Source organism: Argentina silus (genome assembly GCF_951799395.1).
Source record: "Argentina silus genome assembly, chromosome: 2".
Taxonomy (NCBI): domain Eukaryota; kingdom Metazoa; phylum Chordata; class Actinopteri; order Argentiniformes; family Argentinidae; genus Argentina; species Argentina silus.
Genome location: NC_139656.1, coordinates 4,538,175 through 4,558,174, shown reverse-complemented (window position 1 = coordinate 4,558,174; position 20,000 = coordinate 4,538,175). Strand labels below are relative to the sequence as shown.

Below are 20,000 nucleotides of genomic sequence, written 5' to 3'. Positions count from 1 at the left end.
AGTAGTCTAACTCTGTTTGTAAAATAAATTCAAGAGTTAGTTCACGAAATATCTGATGTAAACAAAGATGCATTTCCACTCACCTAATACAATGTTGTTACTAGAGTAATTACAGCGTTACTATGTGTTACGTGTTACCAATGTGTCTAAAACACCTCACAAATACTCCTATCCAATCTTATTACTGTATGTACATCATGAGCACCAAATGGAACTGGAAGATTATGTAAAATGTATATTTAATTAACTATCCCTTTCACAGGACCTCTCAAATGAAGTACTGTATTGTCTGAGCCATACAGTATATCCAGTAAGTGTTCTGGGTGTGAATGTCTGTGTTTAAGCCGATGCCTATAGATATGACCACGCATGGAGACCTTAGGTAGCCAAAAACACACCTGTTTTTACTTCAGCCAGTCATGTTGTTCACTGAGTATTTCATTATGCTTTCATATTATTTTTTACAAATAAACCACCACCTTTCAAATTCTGCCGGTCTCCTCTGTTCTCTTTATTGATGGAGAAATGTTGTCAACAGAATAAACTGCTCTGAGAGGAGTTCTTACGAGACTAGAACTAAACCCACGCACACGCAGGCTTCCAGTGATGTGTAGGCGCTGCCTGTGTTCGGTCCGCTGCTCTGCCAAGTGTAGAAAACTGATCACTGTCCTACATTCATTCATGACGATCTCACATTACCTGCTCATGTCATTCACACACACACACACACACACACACACGCTCACAAGTACACACACACACGCGCACGCACACACACACACACACACACACACACACACACATACGTACACACACACACACACACACACACACACACACACACACACATACACACACACACACACACACACACACACACACACACAAACACTGTAATTGGTTTGAAGGCTATGCATCAGACCACTGTAAAAGCAGCTCCGATTACAAATATATTTATCTCTGTGATCCCTGAAATAGACATTAGTTAGAACAGCTGTCAGGTATCACATCAGCCAATTGGCACATCCTACCCTACCACTGACTCCTCCCCTCACGCTTGTGTCTTATGGTGAGCTCATACACTGTTATGAGTTCACTTGGAGCGTTGCTTTAAAATCCCAGATTTCGGAACCTATTTTAATCCTAATCCTGTCAATGGTGTTTACTCTCCCCCCTGGTACTCAGCCAGCCTCCCAAACTGTAATCCCCATAGAGAGAAGACCAGAGCACGCGTCCCCTGGAGCAGGGCTGGCTGACCATTACTGACACCCCATGACCACACCACACCACCAACTCATGACCACTGGACACTGGAGGGAAGTGGACTGATCCATATGAACTATGAATTTATCGGAATGTTATGTTTGGACACCTGCCCCTGCTCCTGCACCCCAAACATTGTATAACAGAAACGAGACGCACGCGCACGCACACACACACACACACACACACACACACACACACACACACACACACACACACATTTTTAGAAGGCACTTTAGAAAGCAAGAGTTTCTTTTATACTGAAAAGCAAAAAACTATTTCTGTCTACAGTTTACGCTTGATGAACACATTCCTGATCTGACTCACACAGCTTTAACCCTTTATTGACTGACTAGAGTGTGTGTGTGTGTGTGTGTGTGTGTGTGTGTGTGTGTGTGTGTGTGTGTGTGTGTGTGTGTGTGTGTGTGTGTGTGTGTGTGTGTGTATCAGATAGTGGTCACCTTGCACATGCTTATCATCAACAACAATCACCAAGTCAAAAGTAAGCTAGATTAGACTGACAATCTCAAATCCACCCAGGTCTAAGTATGGTTCTTTCTGTTCTATGCAGTAGAAATATTTAGTCATGCAATGCAAGGAAGTCAGTGGTCATTCTAACTCTGTTTGTAAAATAAATTCAAGAGTTAGTTCACTAAATATCTAATGTAAACGAACATGAATAACATTGTAGAATAGAAACGAGACACGCACACACACACACACACACACACACACACACACACACACACACACACACACACACACAGACACGCACGCATATTTTTAGAAGGCACTTAACAGAAGCAAGAGTTTCTTTTATACTGAAAAGCAAAAAACTATTTCTGTCTACAGTTTACGCTTGATGAACACGTTCCTGATCTGACTCACACAGCTTTAACCCTTTATTGACTGACTAGAGTGAGTGTGTGTGTGTGTGTGTGTGTGTGTGTGTGTGTGTGTGTGTGTGTGTGTGTGTGTGTGTGTGTGTGTGTGATAGAATGCTACCCTGTCAATCTATCCATCTATACTCTATAATAGATGAGTGTGGTATCATGGTGTTATTCTACCCTGCTTCTCTACTTTACTGCACCCCCTCCACCACCCCAAACACAAACAGAAAGAGATAAGAGGAGCATACATAATTCATTCCAAATCAGTTTAGTGACCCAAACTCCCTCCTTCCCTCTCTCAGTCATATGAGCAGTGTCTGCACTGGGATTACCTCTGTGTCGGACATCTAGAGACTGGGGTTTGGGATGTTGGGATTTGGAGATATTTAGAGATACTTCACAGGTGTTTGTGGGATCCTTGTGGGATGATTTGGGCATATTGTTAGGTGGTTTTTGATATCCCAGAGGTTGTTCTTTTTTTGGAGGAGAAGGAGTGGGACTGAGGATCATCATGGTACCATGGTGGCCAGAGAGCTAGGGCTGCCCTTCCTCTGTCTGCTCACCTGCCTGCTCACCTCTCCAACCCAAGGTAAGCCCCTCCCTCGCTCTCTGTACATACGACAAAGATTCTTCAATAAATGTCTTGTATCTAAATCTAAACAGGCCTCGATTAAACAGGCCTTTATTAACTCTATATACCTCCATTTCTGTCTATCTCCCTTCTATTTCCACTTTTCTCCTTTTCTCTATCTCTCCCTTTCTCATTTCCTCTTGCTTTCTTCCTCTCTCTGTCCCTTTTTCTTTTTTTCTCTATGGTCAGAGAGAGAGAACAAAAAAGAGCGAGGAAGAGAGAGAGAGAGAGAGAGAGCAAGAGAGAGAGAGAGAGAGATTAGAGTTAGACCTTTAGAGAGAGAGAGAGAGAGAGGTAGAGCAAGAGGGGGTTTGACAATGTCAGTGGAAAAAGAGGAATCCTTTATCTGTTGCCATTCTCTTGTGAGAATCAGTTTGACCCTGCTGGCCACCATACTGTTGAATCGCATCATGTAATCCAACCCTGACCAGGGCACACGACACCATCTTCTCCATTACTCCTTTGTGTGCGTGTGCGTGTGTGTTCACACACACGCGTGTGTCTAACGTGTCCCCTTTCTCCTGTAGCTGTGGAGATCATTGACCCAGGGGAGGTGGTGTATGTGGACTCGCGTGTGGACGGGGTGGTGAGCAGAGCAGTGATACTGGAGTGTGGAACCACCCTTCCTGATGTGTATATCTGGGGCTTCACCAAGCCTGGGACAGACGCCATCAAAGCGGTGGTCTATGACTTTGGTAAAGGACCCAAAGTACAGAAGCTGGCTACGACACTGGGAGACCTGACAGTCATATCCAACAGCGCCTCGCTCAGCATTGAGAGGCTGCCGCTGGCAGCACAGGGACTATACACCTGCCAGGCACTATATGACACTGACCAGGGAGCTAAATTATACTACTACTACATACACCTCTCTGTGCTGGGTAAGACACACACACACACACACACACACACACACGCGCGCACGCACACACGCACACACACGCATGCACACACACACGCACACACACGCACACACACACACACAGACACACACACTAGTGTGATTAGTGTGTTGTACATTGTGTTTGGTGTATCGTAGAGGTGTGCCTGTGTAAGCTCTATATTGTGCTGAGTGATGATGTGTATAGTATGTATGTGTGTAATCTATTCTGTGTGTGTGGTTTCTAGTTACTGTGTGTGTGTGTGTAAGTGTGTATGGTTTAAAGTAACTGTCTCTCTCATATGTAGTCCCAGTCAGTAAACCCTATATTCTGCTGAGTGATGCATCTCCAGCGGAGGGATCTTCGGTGTGGCTGCGCTGTGGCCTGCAAAACGGGACCGGACCTCTTCACTACGTCTGGGAACATGAGACTCACAGCGGATTGGTGCAAACTTTTGGCCAGGGCAACAACAGCCTGGTCAACGTGACCGATGTCAATCGCAACCACACAGGCTGGTACCGCTGTACCGCCCGCAACGCGGTCAACCAACAACGGTCTGACCGCATCTGGCTGGATATCATCTGTGAGTATCCTACTACTGCTCAGACGCTGTACGACGTATCGCCTGTGAGTGCACAAATACATCCTACGTGTGTGTTTGTATGTGTACATATTCATTCAGTGTGTGTGTGTGTATATGTATGTCGTCCTCCTCCCTAGTTGGCCCTGATATCCCACAGATAGACGTGACTCCGTACAGTGTGACTGAGCGGGGCTACTCAGCCCTGGAGAGAGAGACCGTCTCCCTGCTGTGTCAGGCCCAGTCCAACCCCCCAAGCCAGTACGTCTGGTTCTATAACAACTCCCAGGTCTACATGGGACCTACGTTCACCATCACCAAGATCCTCCGCATGCACACCGGCAACTACGCCTGCCTTGCCCAGAACACCTACCTCAATACCCGCGCACGCAAAAGCATCACCCTAACCGTCTACTGTGAGTCTGAACCCTGACCCCCTCGCCGTCTCAACCCCTGGTCCTCCAACCATAACTCTCCTCTGGTCCCTGAACCAGCATCGTTCTCCCTTGTCTGCTATCAATCTTACCTTTAACCACTAACCCGGTGTTCTTAACTGTTGGTCCAGGCTAGTTCTAACACTCTTGATTATACACTAATCAGCGAATCAAGACCTTGATTGGGCTAGAACAAAAGCAGGATTGAAGAACACAGTTACGACAATAGCATCTGTCCACGTATCCCTCATCTTCTAAGCTCAAACACTCACCATAACCCTAACCCTAACCCTAACCCTAACCCTAACACTCTACATCTCGCCTCCTCCTTTCTGTGTCATCTATTGCCCCCCTTCATTGCCTCTCACCTTTTTCCTGTGCTAACATTCAGGATCACTCCATTTAGTATACCTTCCCTCTCACACACACACACACACACACACACACACACACACACACACACACACACACATGCTTCTCTTGCACGTACATGCACATGCACACATTCTCACAGACACACGCACGCACACACACACTCACACACACAAACACAGCGGATTGTGGAGTGCAGCAGACTGGTCTACTGGTTGGAGTGTCGGGGAAGGAGATGGAACTCTCTGGAGGTTCTAACAGCCGCAGGTACCCAGCTGGTGTGATGTCACACTGTGATGTCACAGTCATGGCAAGCGCTGGTTTACTGGAGCTGGTGCTTGTCATTCTGCTCTCCTGTTTTCCTGTGATGACACGCATCACATTTGAAACTCACCATTGCCCCCTTGCTGTCTGGAATGGCACTGCAGTAAGCTAGGAGTCTTTCTTTTGGACACACACCCTGTCACGATCATTAGACAGCATAGATACTCTTACTGGTAAAGCAACAACACAAAATTGTCCCCTTGGTAGAGATGTCTTAGCTCAAAGTGTAGACCATAGACTGGCCCATAGACCACTAAAGGAGCTATAACTATATAAGGAAATATAACTATATAATATATAATATAGCTATACTATAACAGATAAACCATATTGTAGATTGTATGTCATATATATTGCATCACTCTGCCATATGTTCCAGTGGCACCAGTAATGCGTTCCTACTGGTGCTCTAATCCCTCTGAGCCCCCTCTGGGCTGGACTACAGATCCCAGCTCACACAATCATACACACACACACATGCACACGCACGCACTCACACACGCACACGCACGCACACACACAACCCTGTTTATTAACTCTATTCTGACCTCCCAAACTCCATCTCCCAGTTTGCACTGCTCTGCCCTGTGTTACGCTGTGTCTTGTCCCCACAGACCCTCCCGATGGTTCCCCCTCCTGTGTGGTGCAGCCAGCGCTGAACCACTCCTCTCTGAGTCTGCAGTGCTCCTGGCCTGGCGGGCTTCCCTCCCCCTTCCTCCACTGGACCCCTGGACTGCTGAGCCTGGGACAGGAAGAGCCTGGCCTGGGACAGGAAGGGGAGACACCAACCAACAATGCCACCCTCGTGCAGCCCGGAGCCAAGACCTCCAACAACTCCCTGTTCACCTGCCTGGGCTCCCACCCTGCCTTAAACCACACCACGCACTGCACTGCACGAACATGTGAGTGAGAATGTGTCCTTGTAGGGCAATGTGTATGTGTGAGAATACTCACAAAATCTGTTAGTGTGTGTTTATGCATGCGTGTGTGTGTGTGTGTGAGTGTGTGTGTGTGTGTGTGTGTGTGTGTGTGTGTGTGTGTGTGCATGCATGGGTGCGTGTGTGTGTGTGGCATTCAAGTCTCAGAGAGTGTTACATGACAATAAGTGGAACTTCACTATGAAAGAGTCTCATCATTCACGTCGCAACCTACATAGTCTCAAGACCTGCTCTCTCTCTCTCTCTCTCTCTCTCTCTCTCTCTCTCTCTCTCTCTCTCTCTCAGGGTCTCCCCCAGGTGAACCGGTGTGTTTTGCGTATGCAACACGTAACAACCAGTACTTGATGCTGTCCTGCTCCTGGGTGGGTGGGACGCCAAGGGCTTTTCTGAGTTGGGAGGGGCCAGGGGGCCAGGGGCACGGCCATGGAGAGGAGAACGCCAACATCTTGGTTCTTCGCTCCGGTGCCACCCACAATGGGCAGGCCTACACCTGCCACGCTAAACACCCGCTACACACCCAGAGCAAGACCTGCAGGCTCACACTAGGTACGTTATTAAAACAAGCCCCCAAACAACAAGCATTCATTCATGCATTCATTCACTCATTCACTAACCCCCCCCTCCGCCCCCCCCCCATCTCTCTCTCTCCCTCCCTCCCTCCCTAACCCTAACCCTAACCCTAACCCTAACCCTCCAGAGGCTCCTGTGTTGGTCACCCAGCGTAGTGTTGTGTCTGTGTATGAAGGAAGTGATGTACAACTGACCTGCATCCTGAAAGCCAACTACCCTCCAGCCAGTCAGATCACCTGGTACAACAACCGGAGAAAGGAAGTCTGGGACACGCCCAGGAAGTACCTGCTGCAGAGGGCAGCGGCCTGGACCAACCTGACAGTTCAAGAGGCCGACGGGGTGCAGGACAGCGGCCAATACTGGTGCTCAGCTACCAATGCCGTGGGAGGGGCCGAGATTCCCGTCACTCTACGGGTCAAGAGTAAGAACGAGACGGCTTTGTCTGTGTATACATGAGGGAGGCTGGTGGAGGGAGAAATATATGTGAGCCCGTCCTCCGATATCTACCTCCAGCAGCCTCCCCTGATATACAGTACATTCATAATGACGACATACAAACATACAAATACACGTCAACACACACACACACACACACACACACACACACACACACACACACACACACACATAGATATGTTGGTAGTTTCACAAAGACAAACTGTCTCTCTCTCTCTCTCTCTCTCTCTCTCTCAGGGTACCCCATGCCTCCCAATGTGACCCTGGTCAGACTGGCATACAGCAGCTGGAAGCGCAGCGAGGTGGAGGTGGAGTGGCAGACAGAGAACGAGGGAGAGAGGGAGGGAAAGAGGGAGGGAGAGAGGGAGGGTGGGATCACAGGTTTCATCCTGGAGCGTCGGCGGTTGGAGCCACCGCCCGGAAAGAGGAGCAACGTTTCCGAGGAGAGGAAGAAGAGGAGCAGTTCCCCCTCCTGGCACCAGGTGGCACTACGAGACTCAGGGGACCGCAGCCACACCCTGGGCAGCCTCACACCCACCATCGCCTACCAGTTCCGCATCACGGCTGTCAATCACCGCACCGTCGGACACCCCTCCTCCGCAAAGACCCCAGGTGAGAGAGCGCGAGAGAGACAGGTGAGGTGATAGAGAGAGGTGAGTTAGATGAGAAAGAGAGAGACAGGTGAGAGAGAGAGACAGGTGAGACAGAGACAGGACAGGGGAGACAGAGACAGGACAGGGGAGACAGAGACACTTTCAATGTATTCTACGACATATGCTCCATGCTTGATGATTATGTTGATAAAGCTGTGATGTCGTCATGCCCGTGTTGATGATGCGTTGTCCAATGAGACTCTAACTCATTATTCTTCTCTTTTTGCCCTCCACTCAGGTGAAAGACAAACACACACACTTTCACACACACAATCCTAGAATACACACGTACAATCTCACACAACCCCTCCCCCTGAAACACACCCCTTCCTTACGCTCTCCACCTCCCTCCTCCCTCTTCCCTTCTTCTCCCTCCCTCTGAATGGCCTGTCTGGTACCTGTCCTGTCCTGCATGGCCTATCAGCACTCTCCATTTGACCCTACATGAGAGATTAGATCTGTGATTGATGTTTCGCCCGCTACAGAGCGTTGAACTGAGACAGGGGTCAGAGGTGACTCTTGAGGGTGTAGATACTCAGGTGAAAGGTCAGGGCAGGACAGATACTACATCCGATGGTTTAGCTATACAGTACCGTCGAGGTGGTAACAGGTGTGCTGCTTTGCTATGGTAACTGTGGTGTGTTGCAGCGGACCCGCCCTTCAATGCCTACCCTGCTGTGATTGGAGCAGCCATCGGGGGGATGTTAATCGCCGCGATCGCCACAGTGCTGCTGTTCATGTACATCATACGCAACCGCAATAATAACCCCCGTGAGTCACACATGTTTAGAAGTGTCACAAGCATCATATGAGGGTCATCTACGTTCATCTAGAACCCGTCTGTTCATACGGTTACAAGCCTTTGTGGAGCAGAAAGTGATGGCACTCTGCTGGTGATGTCACGGTTTCTTACCCTCCCCTGTGTTTCTACCCCCCAGGACTGCATGACATGCTGTTTGGCATGTGAGTATGGAACTTCATCAAGCACTGTGTCTTTTAACAATTCATTTTAATATCCGAAATCATTTTCAAACAACCCGCTCATCAGGTCGATATTGACCGTGAAGCTATGTGTGTGTAAAATGTGTGTGTGTGTGTGTGTGTGTCTAGGCAACACAGCCAATCCAGGGAAAACATCAACTTCCCAGAGGATGAGGTGGTGGGAGGTGCTGAACAAGAGGGAGGAGTCGAAGAGCTTGGTTCCTCCCCTAGCCCAGGTGAGGTCACTTCTCATTAGCCCCTCCCCCATCGTTGGTAACCTTGCCTGTCTCAGTGGCAGAGCTCCTCCCACAGCACCAGATAATGCAGATTTACCAACTGTGTTCTTCTCCAGGTCCGGCCACGGCATCGCCCAGAGCTGCCTCCCCCAGGGCTGTCTCCCCCCGAGCTGCCTCCCCCGTCACCCCGCCGAACCTTCCCCCTGGAGACGACAACGAACCTGTCAACGTCACCATCACTGTCATGGCAACAGGCCCCTAAGTTCAGATCTAGAGTCTACCACCAATTGTAACTATGGGGGGTGGTAGCCACCCAAATCAAATCAAAGCAAATCAGAGCACATTTTTTAGCTGTTGTTCATATAGCACATGTTGTACAAACTTTGTAATACAATAGAAACAACCGGAAATACAAATGACACATAAAGTACTATAATAAAAGTACAGTACAAGTAGACTACTACTACAAATAATGTCGAAGGACTCTCTGAAATGGTCAATAACAAAGAGATATCAGACGGCGGATTTGCTGAGTTTAGGTGATGTTTACTGGTCAAACAGGCCTGGGAGAAACTCTTGATGACAAGTATTCAAGCATACACGTATTCAGTCATTTCTCAAAGTATAATTCTGCTTTCACAGTTATACCTGGTTCTAGGTCAGATTTAGCGGTGCACTGATTGGTCTTTTCTTATGGGAGGAATCAAAATCAACCTATCATATTAGAACACCGTAACTGGTTTTGGGTTTCAAATCAACAGTGAGCTGTTTCAATTTCTTGAAGGGCATGAAGTCACGTGCAGAGGTGAGACCTTGACCAAATAATGAGCTACTTCTTCACCCCGTCTTATCTTGCCCTGTGCCAGGCTCTGAGGACCACAAACTCTCCAGGTGCCACGAGATAACATTTAGGAGTAAAACTCTTCTCTAATTAATGCTGGACATGACTTCACCCTCACAGACAAAGAGACTCTGTTCTATTATCAAAAGTTAACTACATTGTTGAGGCAAAATAACAGAGCAGTAGTATCATTATTCTTGCCTTTATTTACTTTCAATGACTGCCTGGGCACCAAACGCTTAAGTTGACCTGATTATACATGGTTATACATATACGTATATGGTGTTATAAGGTTGTGTTGTATTAACCAGGTTATAACACAGCATCAATCAATTATGACCAATCGGTGTGGTTTATTGCTATACTGGGTCCATCACTATGGCTATTGTGATCTATTACTATTACAAATCATTGTCAGCGTGTGGCTTATTGCTCAGAATAACTACTGTACTACCCCACTTCTATATCTAGTCCTTTATTTACCTTCAACGGCTGCAGGGGCACCAAACTCTGAAGTTGACCTATGACCTCTTCCACCCGGCCCTTCAATGGCATTCACCTAAAGACCTATTTTGCAGTGCTGTCATTCCAACAATGAACGAAACAACACACGTTTACACACTGTTCATGTACAGTATATACACACACACACAGTAACTTACTGTACACCTGCTCTATTTCAAATAGTTACAATTAGTCTACAGCTTGGGACCCACTATATAATACAACTGTTAATCGTATAACACTCATATAACTGTTAATCATTACAATTCAATATATACAATGGAAACCTGCATGAACACACACAAACGTTTTAAGTGGTTTGATACATTAATTACTGTAGATAGGACAGACCTCAAAACCTGTTTCCCGTTGTTGCACTGTCTGCTCTACACATGTAAAATAAACACATTTTGTGTTCGATGGAAGATGTGTGTGTGTGTGTGTGTCTGAAGCGTCATGCTACTGTGTGAAGAATGAATCAACCATGAATGATTGACAGCTAAGAAAACAAACCACCCTGTCCCCGTCTTGACTTTCTAATGTTCTTATAAGGAGTTGACACCAGACCATAATTCAGATCAAAACACTTTATTAAGGCCTCTGGGCAGTAGCATCTCATACATAATCTAAACACTCTACAGGGGGGTCTTCTTCATACGAGGGGTAACATTAACACAAACATTTATACAGGGTAGACATCTAGACATGGGCTCTTATTTACCCTACAGATCAACAATGGAGTCATGATACACAAACAAATGTATACACACAACCAAGTGTGTGTTCGTCAGAGCAGCCAACTACCAATGTTCTCTAAAACAGACGTGGGCATGGATATTGTCTGAGGTACATGTTTCTCCCTCTTGTGGCACTCACACAGTCTCTCTCTGTCTCTCACACACACACACACACAGTCTCTCTCGGTCTCTCTCACACACACACACACACAAATATTTGGCAGGTCATGTAACAGGAAGTGTAATCTTCTGGTTGCTGATGATGTCACTGAGCTTCTGTTTGATTTTCAGGAAAAGACGCTTGAACTCCAGACCGTCGCCCTGGAAACACACAAACACATGAATCAGTGACAATCTCCATGGGAACAGACATGAACACACAAGCATGTTCCCGGCCCCCCACTCACTCAACACACACACACACACACACACACACACACACACACACACACACACACACACACACACACACACACACACACACACACACACACACCTTGGAGAGTCTGAAGTCGAGTAGTACTCGTTGGTCCAGCTCCATTAGATGGACTTTAAAGATGAGTTTGTTGTTACGTTTGTCCAACGTGCTCACTGTCACCTGTGAAGCAGAGGGAGGGACATCAACAAGGGCACATTCAAATATCAAAAGGTTGACATCTTAAGAACATTGAATATAGAAATGTTAAATAATAGATAACTAGATAACAGAACAGACAATTATAGAGCAGACACGATTCTCTTATCAGATGGAGTTTAGTGAATGTGTGTGTGAGTGTGTGTGTGTGTGTGTGTACCTGGTTGGTGCAGGTGTGTTTGAAGGCGAGTCCCAGGCTGAGGCAGGCATCTCTCAGGGCGGAGCAGGAGGCCTCAGAGCCCAGAGTGGTGAAGAACCGGGTCATCCTCCTCACCAACCTCTGCCAGGGTGTCTACACAGAGGAGGAGAGAGATGAGGTGAAGAGTGTGTATGTGAAAACATGTAAACATGTACAGTGTCGGTCTCTCTGTGTGTGTGTGTGTGTGTGTGTTACCTGGCTGGCTCCAGGTGTACCCAGCAGCTGGCTCCCCAGCAGCATGTGTTCCGGCCTGGCGGGCTGCGAGAAGCTGACCTGGCCGTCTGACGGTCCGATATACACGCTCCCTTCCCACGTACACAGACCCGCCGCAAGATCCGGCTGGGAACTGGAGAACTGCACCCTGTCGCCACTACGCAGAGACACAGAGAAAAGCTACAAACTCAACCCCTGGGGGACGACAACAACAACACTCAGCACACAAACAATTACAACTCTTACCTGTTGCTCCGGCCGAGATGTTCGGAGTCTGAACAGAGCAGCTTCGTGGAGCCCTGAGAGTCCGACAGGCGCTTCACGCCTGCGCAAAGAAAGAAGATGTCGTTTTTCTTTCTCTCTAATTTAAAAAAAACTAACAAAAAACTAATAGTTTAAAATAATATAAGAGGGTTGGGGTCAGAGGTTATGATTGAGGGATAAAAGTATCTGTTAAAAGTATCTATGCAAGTAGTACTTGGCTTGTAGGTCTGGCTGAACCAGCGGTCTCTCTTGATGTCTAGGATGGAGATCCGCCCGTCTGGACTCGCCAACAGTAACTTAGACAATAGACCTAGAGAGACAGAGAGAGAGAGAGAGAGAGAGACAGAGAGAGAGAGAGAGAGACAGAGAGAGAGAGAGAGAGACACAGAGAGAGAGAGAGACAGAGAGAGAGAGAGAGAGAGAGAGAGAGAGAGACAGAGAGAGAGACAGAGAGACAGAGAGACAGAGAGAGAGAGAGAGAGACAGAGAGACAGAGAGAGACAGAGAGACAGAGAGAGACAGAGAGAGAGAGAGAGACAGAGAGACAGAGAGAGGGAGAGAGACAGAGAGAGAGAGAGAGAGAGAGAGGATTACATCTAGACATAGTAAGACTGTAATATAAAACCCAATAGTCAGTGAGTCTTACTGAGGGGTGTGGGTTGTATCTTCTTCCAGGGCGATAGATAGGTCTTCTTGTGAAGCCAATCTGCATACTCCTGGCAGCTCTCACTGGGCTGGTCCCACGGCAACTCTGAAATAAGACAAACACAACGTTTCAGCAGACAAACCCACAACCATTCAGCAGCAGGTCATCACTGTTACACACACACCCCTCTCCTTTACCTCAAGTAACGTCACACACACACACACACACACACACACACACACACACACACACACACACACACACACACACACACCTCCCCTTTACCTCCAGCAAGCATGGCGGTGAGGACTATGCCACAGGCCCAGACGTCAGCAGGCTGTGCTGAGAACTCTGATTGGCCGAGGAGCTCAGGGGCCACGTAGGGCAGCGTTCCACACAATCTGGTCAGCTGACGCTCGCGCCCACGATGACGAAACATGGTCGCAAGACCAAAGTCTGACAGCTTCAAGTTATCTGAGAGAATATATAGAAATATACAGGTCAGTAGGTAGGCAGCCACGCACACACACATTTATCAGAGGAGGGACACAGGTGGTGTCACACACACACATTTATCAGAGGAGGGATACAGGTGGTGTCACACACACACACATTTATCAGAGGAGGGACACAGGTGGTGTCACACACACATTTATCAGAGGAGGGACACAGGTGGTGTCAGACACACACATTTATCAGAGGAGGGACACAGGTGGTGTCACACACACACACACACACACACACACACACACACACACACACACACACACACACACACACTTCCTCTCACCTTTGTCGTCCAGCAGAATGTTCTCAGGCTTTATGTCTCTGTGGGTGATACCTACACTATGGAGATACTCCTGAGAGGTGGGGAGTGGGGGCAGAGAGGGACACATTACAAACTGACCAATAAAGGAGGAGGACATGGAGACGCTGAAGGAATGTAAAGGCTTCACTCACCACAGCCGCTATCAACTGCTGGAAAAACCTGTGAGCTTCTTTCTCTGCCATCCCTACGTCAGGCTCTGAGGGGGAGAGGGCGAGAAAAGACATACAAACAGATAAATAGACACCAGGAATCTTCTCCTCAGTGCTGCTGAAACCCAGCCCCGTGATTGGCTCCTGTCCCTCACCTATTCTGTCAAAGAGCTCGCCTCCGCTGCAGTATTCCAGGAAGAGATAGAGGGTAGGTCCTTCCCTCCGATGGCCAAAGAAGCGCACAATATTGGAGTGGGAGAGAACCTGTTTACACACACATTTACTGTTACACACACCCAGAATAGCTTTACTGCTGATGGCGGAGATACATCTCAGGTCCAAGAGCTTCCAGACAAACCTACAACACTACAGTACCTAATAGTTGACATCGCAGTCCATACAGTCTGAAATCCTTACAAAGTAAAGCATGCAGTGCATGCCACTACAGATCTAGAGAGGCTCTCGGGCTAAAGAGGCTGTGTCTTATAACAAGTTGAAATGGGCTTACCTTGTTAATGCAGACCTCCTTCTTGACGTTCTCAGCACACTCCTTGCCATGGGCAGTATCTATGACCTTCACTGCTACCGCCTCCTCAGTCTGTCTGTTCACCAACAGCCTCACCCTGGGGGAAGAGACAGGGAGAGAGAGAGAGAGAGATTGGGCCAGGGTGAGTGGTGTGAAGGAGAGAGAGAGATGTGAGACCAGGGGAGGAAAGGAAAGAAAACAAGGGGTGAAAGGAGAAGATAAAGTCTTGGTGTGAGCGCGCAAGAGGAGATGAATAATGGTGGATAGAAACGGAGAGGAGGAAAATTGAGGAGATGCAAGAGAGGGAGGGGATACTATGGAGGGATGCAGGAATAGGAGGACGAGAGATTAAAATACTCACTCTCCATACGCTCCCTCTCCTAGTGTCTGGACCAGGTCCCAGTCCTGCACGAACGGCACCGCCATGGTCTACACTGTATACACAACACACACACCCAGGTGTCAGTCACCACAGTATGCAACCATAACAGTAAACCCCTCGCAGGGTAGCAGGCAAACAGAAAGGGAAGACACCCATCCTCACGTCAACAGCTACATCCCGTTGTGCTTCTGACACAGACACACAGACACACAGACAGACACAGACACACAGACACACAGACACACAGACACACACACACACACACACACACACACACACACACACACACACACACACACACACACACACACACACACACACACGGCTGCCAGCTGTCCACTTTAGCTAGCGAGCAAGCTACAAGTCACTAGCTAGCATGCTACAGTACAAGTCATTAAGTGTCAACCGAGAGAATCCTACTAGACACACTCCGTAAAGTGAAGTGCTTCTTGTCGGGCTAAATGACAGTTGCTGTTCAAAGCGTAGTTTACCTTACTTTCCGGAGGCGTGTGGCGTTATTATCCCTCAGTTTACAGGCTATCCAAGAGCCGCTAAAACTATTAATGTTTAGTAACGATCGCGTTGGTTTTGCTGTGGCGCTAGACAAATTTGGCGCGCTGCTGTTCTATTTGGATGACTTCCGTGTCTCGTGGTGTTTACCATGACGTCATTTCCTGGGCGGGCACACGTTCTGGTACCAGCGCGTCACACCAGGGGGGCGGAGACTTCGGCTCTCCTTCATACATCAGTTCTCTTCAGCTGCGTAAGCTACTGTCAGTCCTTCTAGAGTTTGATTTTTAATTAATTTTTGCGGTAAGGAAGAGTATGAAAGTGATAAAGCCTCTTTGGTTGTTGTGGAGATTATTTCATTGTATTCAATGATTTTCTTTCATAATACGCTCTTTCGTTGTTACCTGAATGATCTTGTTTCTCTGAGTAATGTCAGGTTGTTATTTCAGTCTGGTCTTCTTGGATAAGCTTACTGCACCAATATACACTCACTGAGGACTTTATTAGGAACACTTGTACACCTGGAAGTGGTGTAATGGTGTGGGGAATGTTTTCTTGGCACATTTTGGGCCTGTTAATACCAAGCAGTTATCACTTGAATGTCACAGCCTGTTTGAGTATTGTTGCTGACCATGTGCATCCATTCATGGCTACAATTTACCCATCTTCTAATGGCTACTTCCAGCATGGTAATTAATGCACCATGTCACAAAGCAAAAGTCGTCTCAAACTGGTTTCATGAACATGACAATGTTCTTCAGTGGCCTTCCCAGTCATCGGATCTGAATCCAATAGAACACCTTTGGGATGTGGTAGATCTGCAGGAATAGTGTGATGCAATCATGTCATCATGGATCAGAATGTCAAAGGAATGTTTCCAACATCTTGTGGAATCAATGCCACACTGTTTTGAGAGCAAAGGGAGGCCCTACCCAGTATTAGTATAGTATAGACAACACTAAACTGGCTCCAAAAGCCATTGATTCTGGTTCTTGTGGTGGGGGTCATCCAGTGATAAGAACATCACCCAGAGACACCTTGCTGGGAATAGACTGCTTTATTATGAAGTCTCACAGATCCTGTGTGTGTGTGTGTGTGTGTGTGTGCTTGTTTGTGGCAGAAACACTGAGGTAGCCAAATGACAAGTATGCCAAGCCTACATACACTGAGCAGCATCACTGAGGCAGTCTAATCAATAATGACAGGACATTTCATCAAGGTGATTCCACTCCATATATGGAAGTATACATAACATAACTTAATATAAGATGCTTTAAACCATGTCCTGTCTTGAGAGCAGGTTGCAGTAGTTTTGGCTGCATAGAAATGAGCATTTATACATTTCTCTGCACAGCACACTGATGAGAAGGAGGAGGGAAGCTGCTTGTGTGGAGTTCAACACAGAGCACAGGTGTGTGAGGGTGAGTGGAGGGATACGTTGAGCATTTGTGTGCTGACAGGTGGAAGGTGCTCTGGGGCCAGGACAGGTTCTTCTTTGCGTTGAATGTATGTATGTATGTATGTATGTATGTAGGTAAGCATACAGACAAATAAAGTTGTCATTATTGTTATCCTGCTGTTACCAGTGGGGAGACACACAGCACACACATTTTCACACAACTACCATCAAAACCACAACCAGTAGTCATTTACTTAAATATGGAGGCGATAGCTACCATAACTGTAATTGAAATAGCAGCTGAATGCTGAAGACATTATACATTAAATATCATATTACACACATAAACCGGTATCTGCTCACAAGCTAGTCTCAGCCCCCGAACAGGAGGTAGGCAGAGAAATTCTCTCTCTCTCTCCCCATTTAACATTTTACCCTCACCGATGATGACGTATGGCACAATGTCTCACCTGTTTGACTTCTTTCAATTTATTCATCATATTCCATGACAACAATACATCCAGCGGCATTTCTTTGTGCGTTTCACTTTGTCAAATACAGAACTTTTGTTGATGTTATCATATAAGTATCCCAGCGGTTAGAAAATAAACATTCCCGTAGAAGAAGGGGATTGGCCGAATCAGGAGTGATGTTCATAAATAAAGCCCCTCCCACTCCGGCATTCAGGATCCCAAATTACCCACTATGCCCATCCCACTGCAGGGTCTCAGAAATGAAAGAACTGGGCAGGCATAAAGCAATAAGGTAGAGGCTCCGCTATGCTCTGTTGGAAGGTTAGGTGTGTATGCCATCAGCATATACCGTTTACCCATCTGGTCCCTTCACTGTCCCAGAGAGACCTGCAAAAGCACAGCACATACACAGCACAGTATATTCACCCACAACAGTGGTCAGCACCTACTGTATACCCGCTGTATATCAGCCCACATTAGAGAGAACACACAACACATTCTCTCACACACACACACACACACACACAATGCATATATATACACCTGATTTATACAGCAAGGAGTGTATTCACTACCTATAGGTTGTGTGTGTGTGTGTGTGTGTGTGTGTGTGTGTGTGAGTGTGTGAGTGTGTGAGTGTGTGTGTGTGAGTGTGTGTGTGTGTGTGTGTGTGTGTAAGGGGGGTGGTTTAGAGTGTGTGTGCGTTTTACGTTCTGAGCTATATATATATCTATATCTCTTGGCTTACCTACGCTCAGTGCTATTCAGATGCTCACATGCCCCTTCGCCGTTTTACATCAGCCAACATCCAGAGAACCCAGGAGAACTCTAAACCCAGAACATTGCAGGAACTAGAGAGAGCTGCTCTTTTTTTCTTTTTTTTGGCCTTTATCACATTCATACAAACTCACACACATAATCTGGATCAACACACACACACACACACTCAGGCTGAAAACGCACACTGGTGGGGCCTGTAACAGTTCCCTTTATAAAACAAACATCTGTGTTTGAGTGACATTAGGCCAGTCTCTGCACTGGGCTAGAACTAACTCTGGTCTCACATGAGACATGGGGCCTTAATAAATACAGTATGAATTATAGAGAGTGAGAGGGGAAAAAAGAAAAAAAGAGAGAGAGAGAGAGAGAGAGGGATGTACATTAAAGATGGGGAGTGAGAGTTCTGCCTCGCCCCTTTTCCTGGGGGAGTGGAAGTGTCCTTGTGGTGGGCCGGCCAATCACGTAAGGATCGTGAATGGTTTGCACCAATCAGATCCAGATCAGTGACGGGTTTCGGCCAATCACAGCGGCTTTGTGACTGTATCTTCCAATCACAGCAGCATCGTGACAGGTTTCTCCAGGAACTTGCGGAACTCTGCGAGCCACTGTGCTCCAACCGCCCCATCCACCACCCGGTGATCGCAACTCAGAGTCACCGACATTATGCTGGCCACGTCAAACCTGCAACACACACACACACACACACACACACACACACACACACACACACACACACACACACACACACACACACACACACACACACACACACACACACACACACACACACACACACACACACACACACAGTTACTAACAGATCACAACTAAACAACAATTAACCAAATGGTACATCCAAAATGTCCCAGAGACCACATATTATGGAACACGTTTTTTAAATAGGACTGTCTGATCTACTATTTCTAGTGCCGTGGTAGTTATTGGTGTTTCGTACGGACCCTTTCTCGTTGTCAGCAGGCACGAGCCGTTTCTCGGACCCTCCCACAGCCAGGATGCAGGACTGAGGAGGGTTGATGATCGCTGAGAAGTTCTTGACGCCAAACATCCCCAAGTTAGAGATGGTGAACGTGCCTCCCTGAAACGCAAACACACAACCCAAACGTGTCTTACATCCACAGAGCACGTTAGATGAGGAAACTCGTATTCAAAGTGTGTGTGTGTGTGTGTGTGTGTGTGTGTGTATGTGAAGGTGCACGTCTTACCTGGAACTCGTGTGGCTGTAGTTTTCCGTCCCGGGCCTTGGCTGCGAGCGCAGAGACATCGGAGCAGATGGTTGCCAGTCCTTTGGTGTGGGCGTTGAAGACGATTGGCGTGATCAGACCGTTGGGTGTACTCACCGCTACGCTCACGTCCACCACGTGGTTCCTACACACACACACACACACACACACGTCAACCACAATTGCGGACAGCACAACAACCTGACACCAACCCAGACAGCATGTTGTGTACTCTGTACTCACTGGCGAATGACTGTGTCCAACCAGGAGGAGTTGGCCTCAGGGACCTTGAGACAGGCCAGAGCGCTGGCTTTAATAATGAAGTCATTTACACTCAGCTTAATGTTCTGGGCCTTCACCTCCTAAAGAGAGACAAGGAGAGATGAGGTTAAGATATGAAGCTTTCCAAACAAAACAAAACAACTGACATATGAAGAGGCATTGCATTCTTTTTTTCTGTCTAT

General features: G+C 47.3%; 3 protein-coding genes across 4 annotated transcripts in view; 1 reads left to right on the top strand and 2 right to left on the bottom strand.

Moving 5' to 3' along the window:
* Positions 1 to 2,672: 2,672 nt before the first annotated feature.
* Positions 2,673 to 9,471, top strand: vsig10l2 (V-set and immunoglobulin domain containing 10 like 2; the record flags this gene model as incomplete). Its single annotated transcript, XM_083694467.1, has 13 exons — positions 2,673 to 2,742; positions 3,312 to 3,665; positions 3,973 to 4,248; positions 4,386 to 4,661; positions 5,990 to 6,277; positions 6,599 to 6,859; positions 7,011 to 7,304; positions 7,577 to 7,647; positions 7,750 to 7,951; positions 8,641 to 8,763; positions 8,931 to 8,955; positions 9,103 to 9,209; positions 9,326 to 9,471. 13 exons carry the CDS (start codon positions 2,673 to 2,675, stop codon positions 9,469 to 9,471), a joined length of 2,493 nt encoding a protein of 830 aa, XP_083550593.1.
* A 1,655-nt stretch (positions 9,472 to 11,126) lies between these two features.
* On the bottom strand, positions 11,127 to 15,726 carry chek1 (checkpoint kinase 1). Its single transcript, XM_083691529.1, has 14 exons — positions 15,625 to 15,726; positions 15,113 to 15,185; positions 14,734 to 14,848; positions 14,381 to 14,489; positions 14,208 to 14,272; positions 14,038 to 14,107; positions 13,533 to 13,721; positions 13,248 to 13,352; positions 12,816 to 12,911; positions 12,584 to 12,662; positions 12,320 to 12,494; positions 12,086 to 12,217; positions 11,788 to 11,889; positions 11,127 to 11,612 (listed from the first exon to the last, which is right to left on the bottom strand). Exons 2-14 carry the CDS (start codon positions 15,175 to 15,177, stop codon positions 11,517 to 11,519), a joined length of 1,398 nt encoding a protein of 465 aa, XP_083547655.1. The 5' UTR covers positions 15,178 to 15,185; positions 15,625 to 15,726; the 3' UTR covers positions 11,127 to 11,516.
* Positions 15,727 to 17,508: 1,782 nt separating this feature from the next.
* The window catches only part of dlat (dihydrolipoamide S-acetyltransferase (E2 component of pyruvate dehydrogenase complex)), a 6,475-nt gene continuing 3,983 nt past the window's right edge, over positions 17,509 to 20,000 (bottom strand). For both annotated transcript variants that reach the window (XM_083697422.1, XM_083697421.1), the window contains exons 11-14: positions 19,780 to 19,898; positions 19,519 to 19,681; positions 19,255 to 19,391; positions 17,509 to 18,976 (exon numbers count right to left, since the gene is read on the bottom strand). In XM_083697422.1, coding sequence (XP_083553548.1) covers positions 18,847 to 18,976; positions 19,255 to 19,391; positions 19,519 to 19,681; positions 19,780 to 19,898 — 549 coding nt within the window. In that variant the 3' untranslated portion in view covers positions 17,509 to 18,846. The remainder of the gene's footprint in view (positions 18,977 to 19,254; positions 19,392 to 19,518; positions 19,682 to 19,779; positions 19,899 to 20,000) is intronic.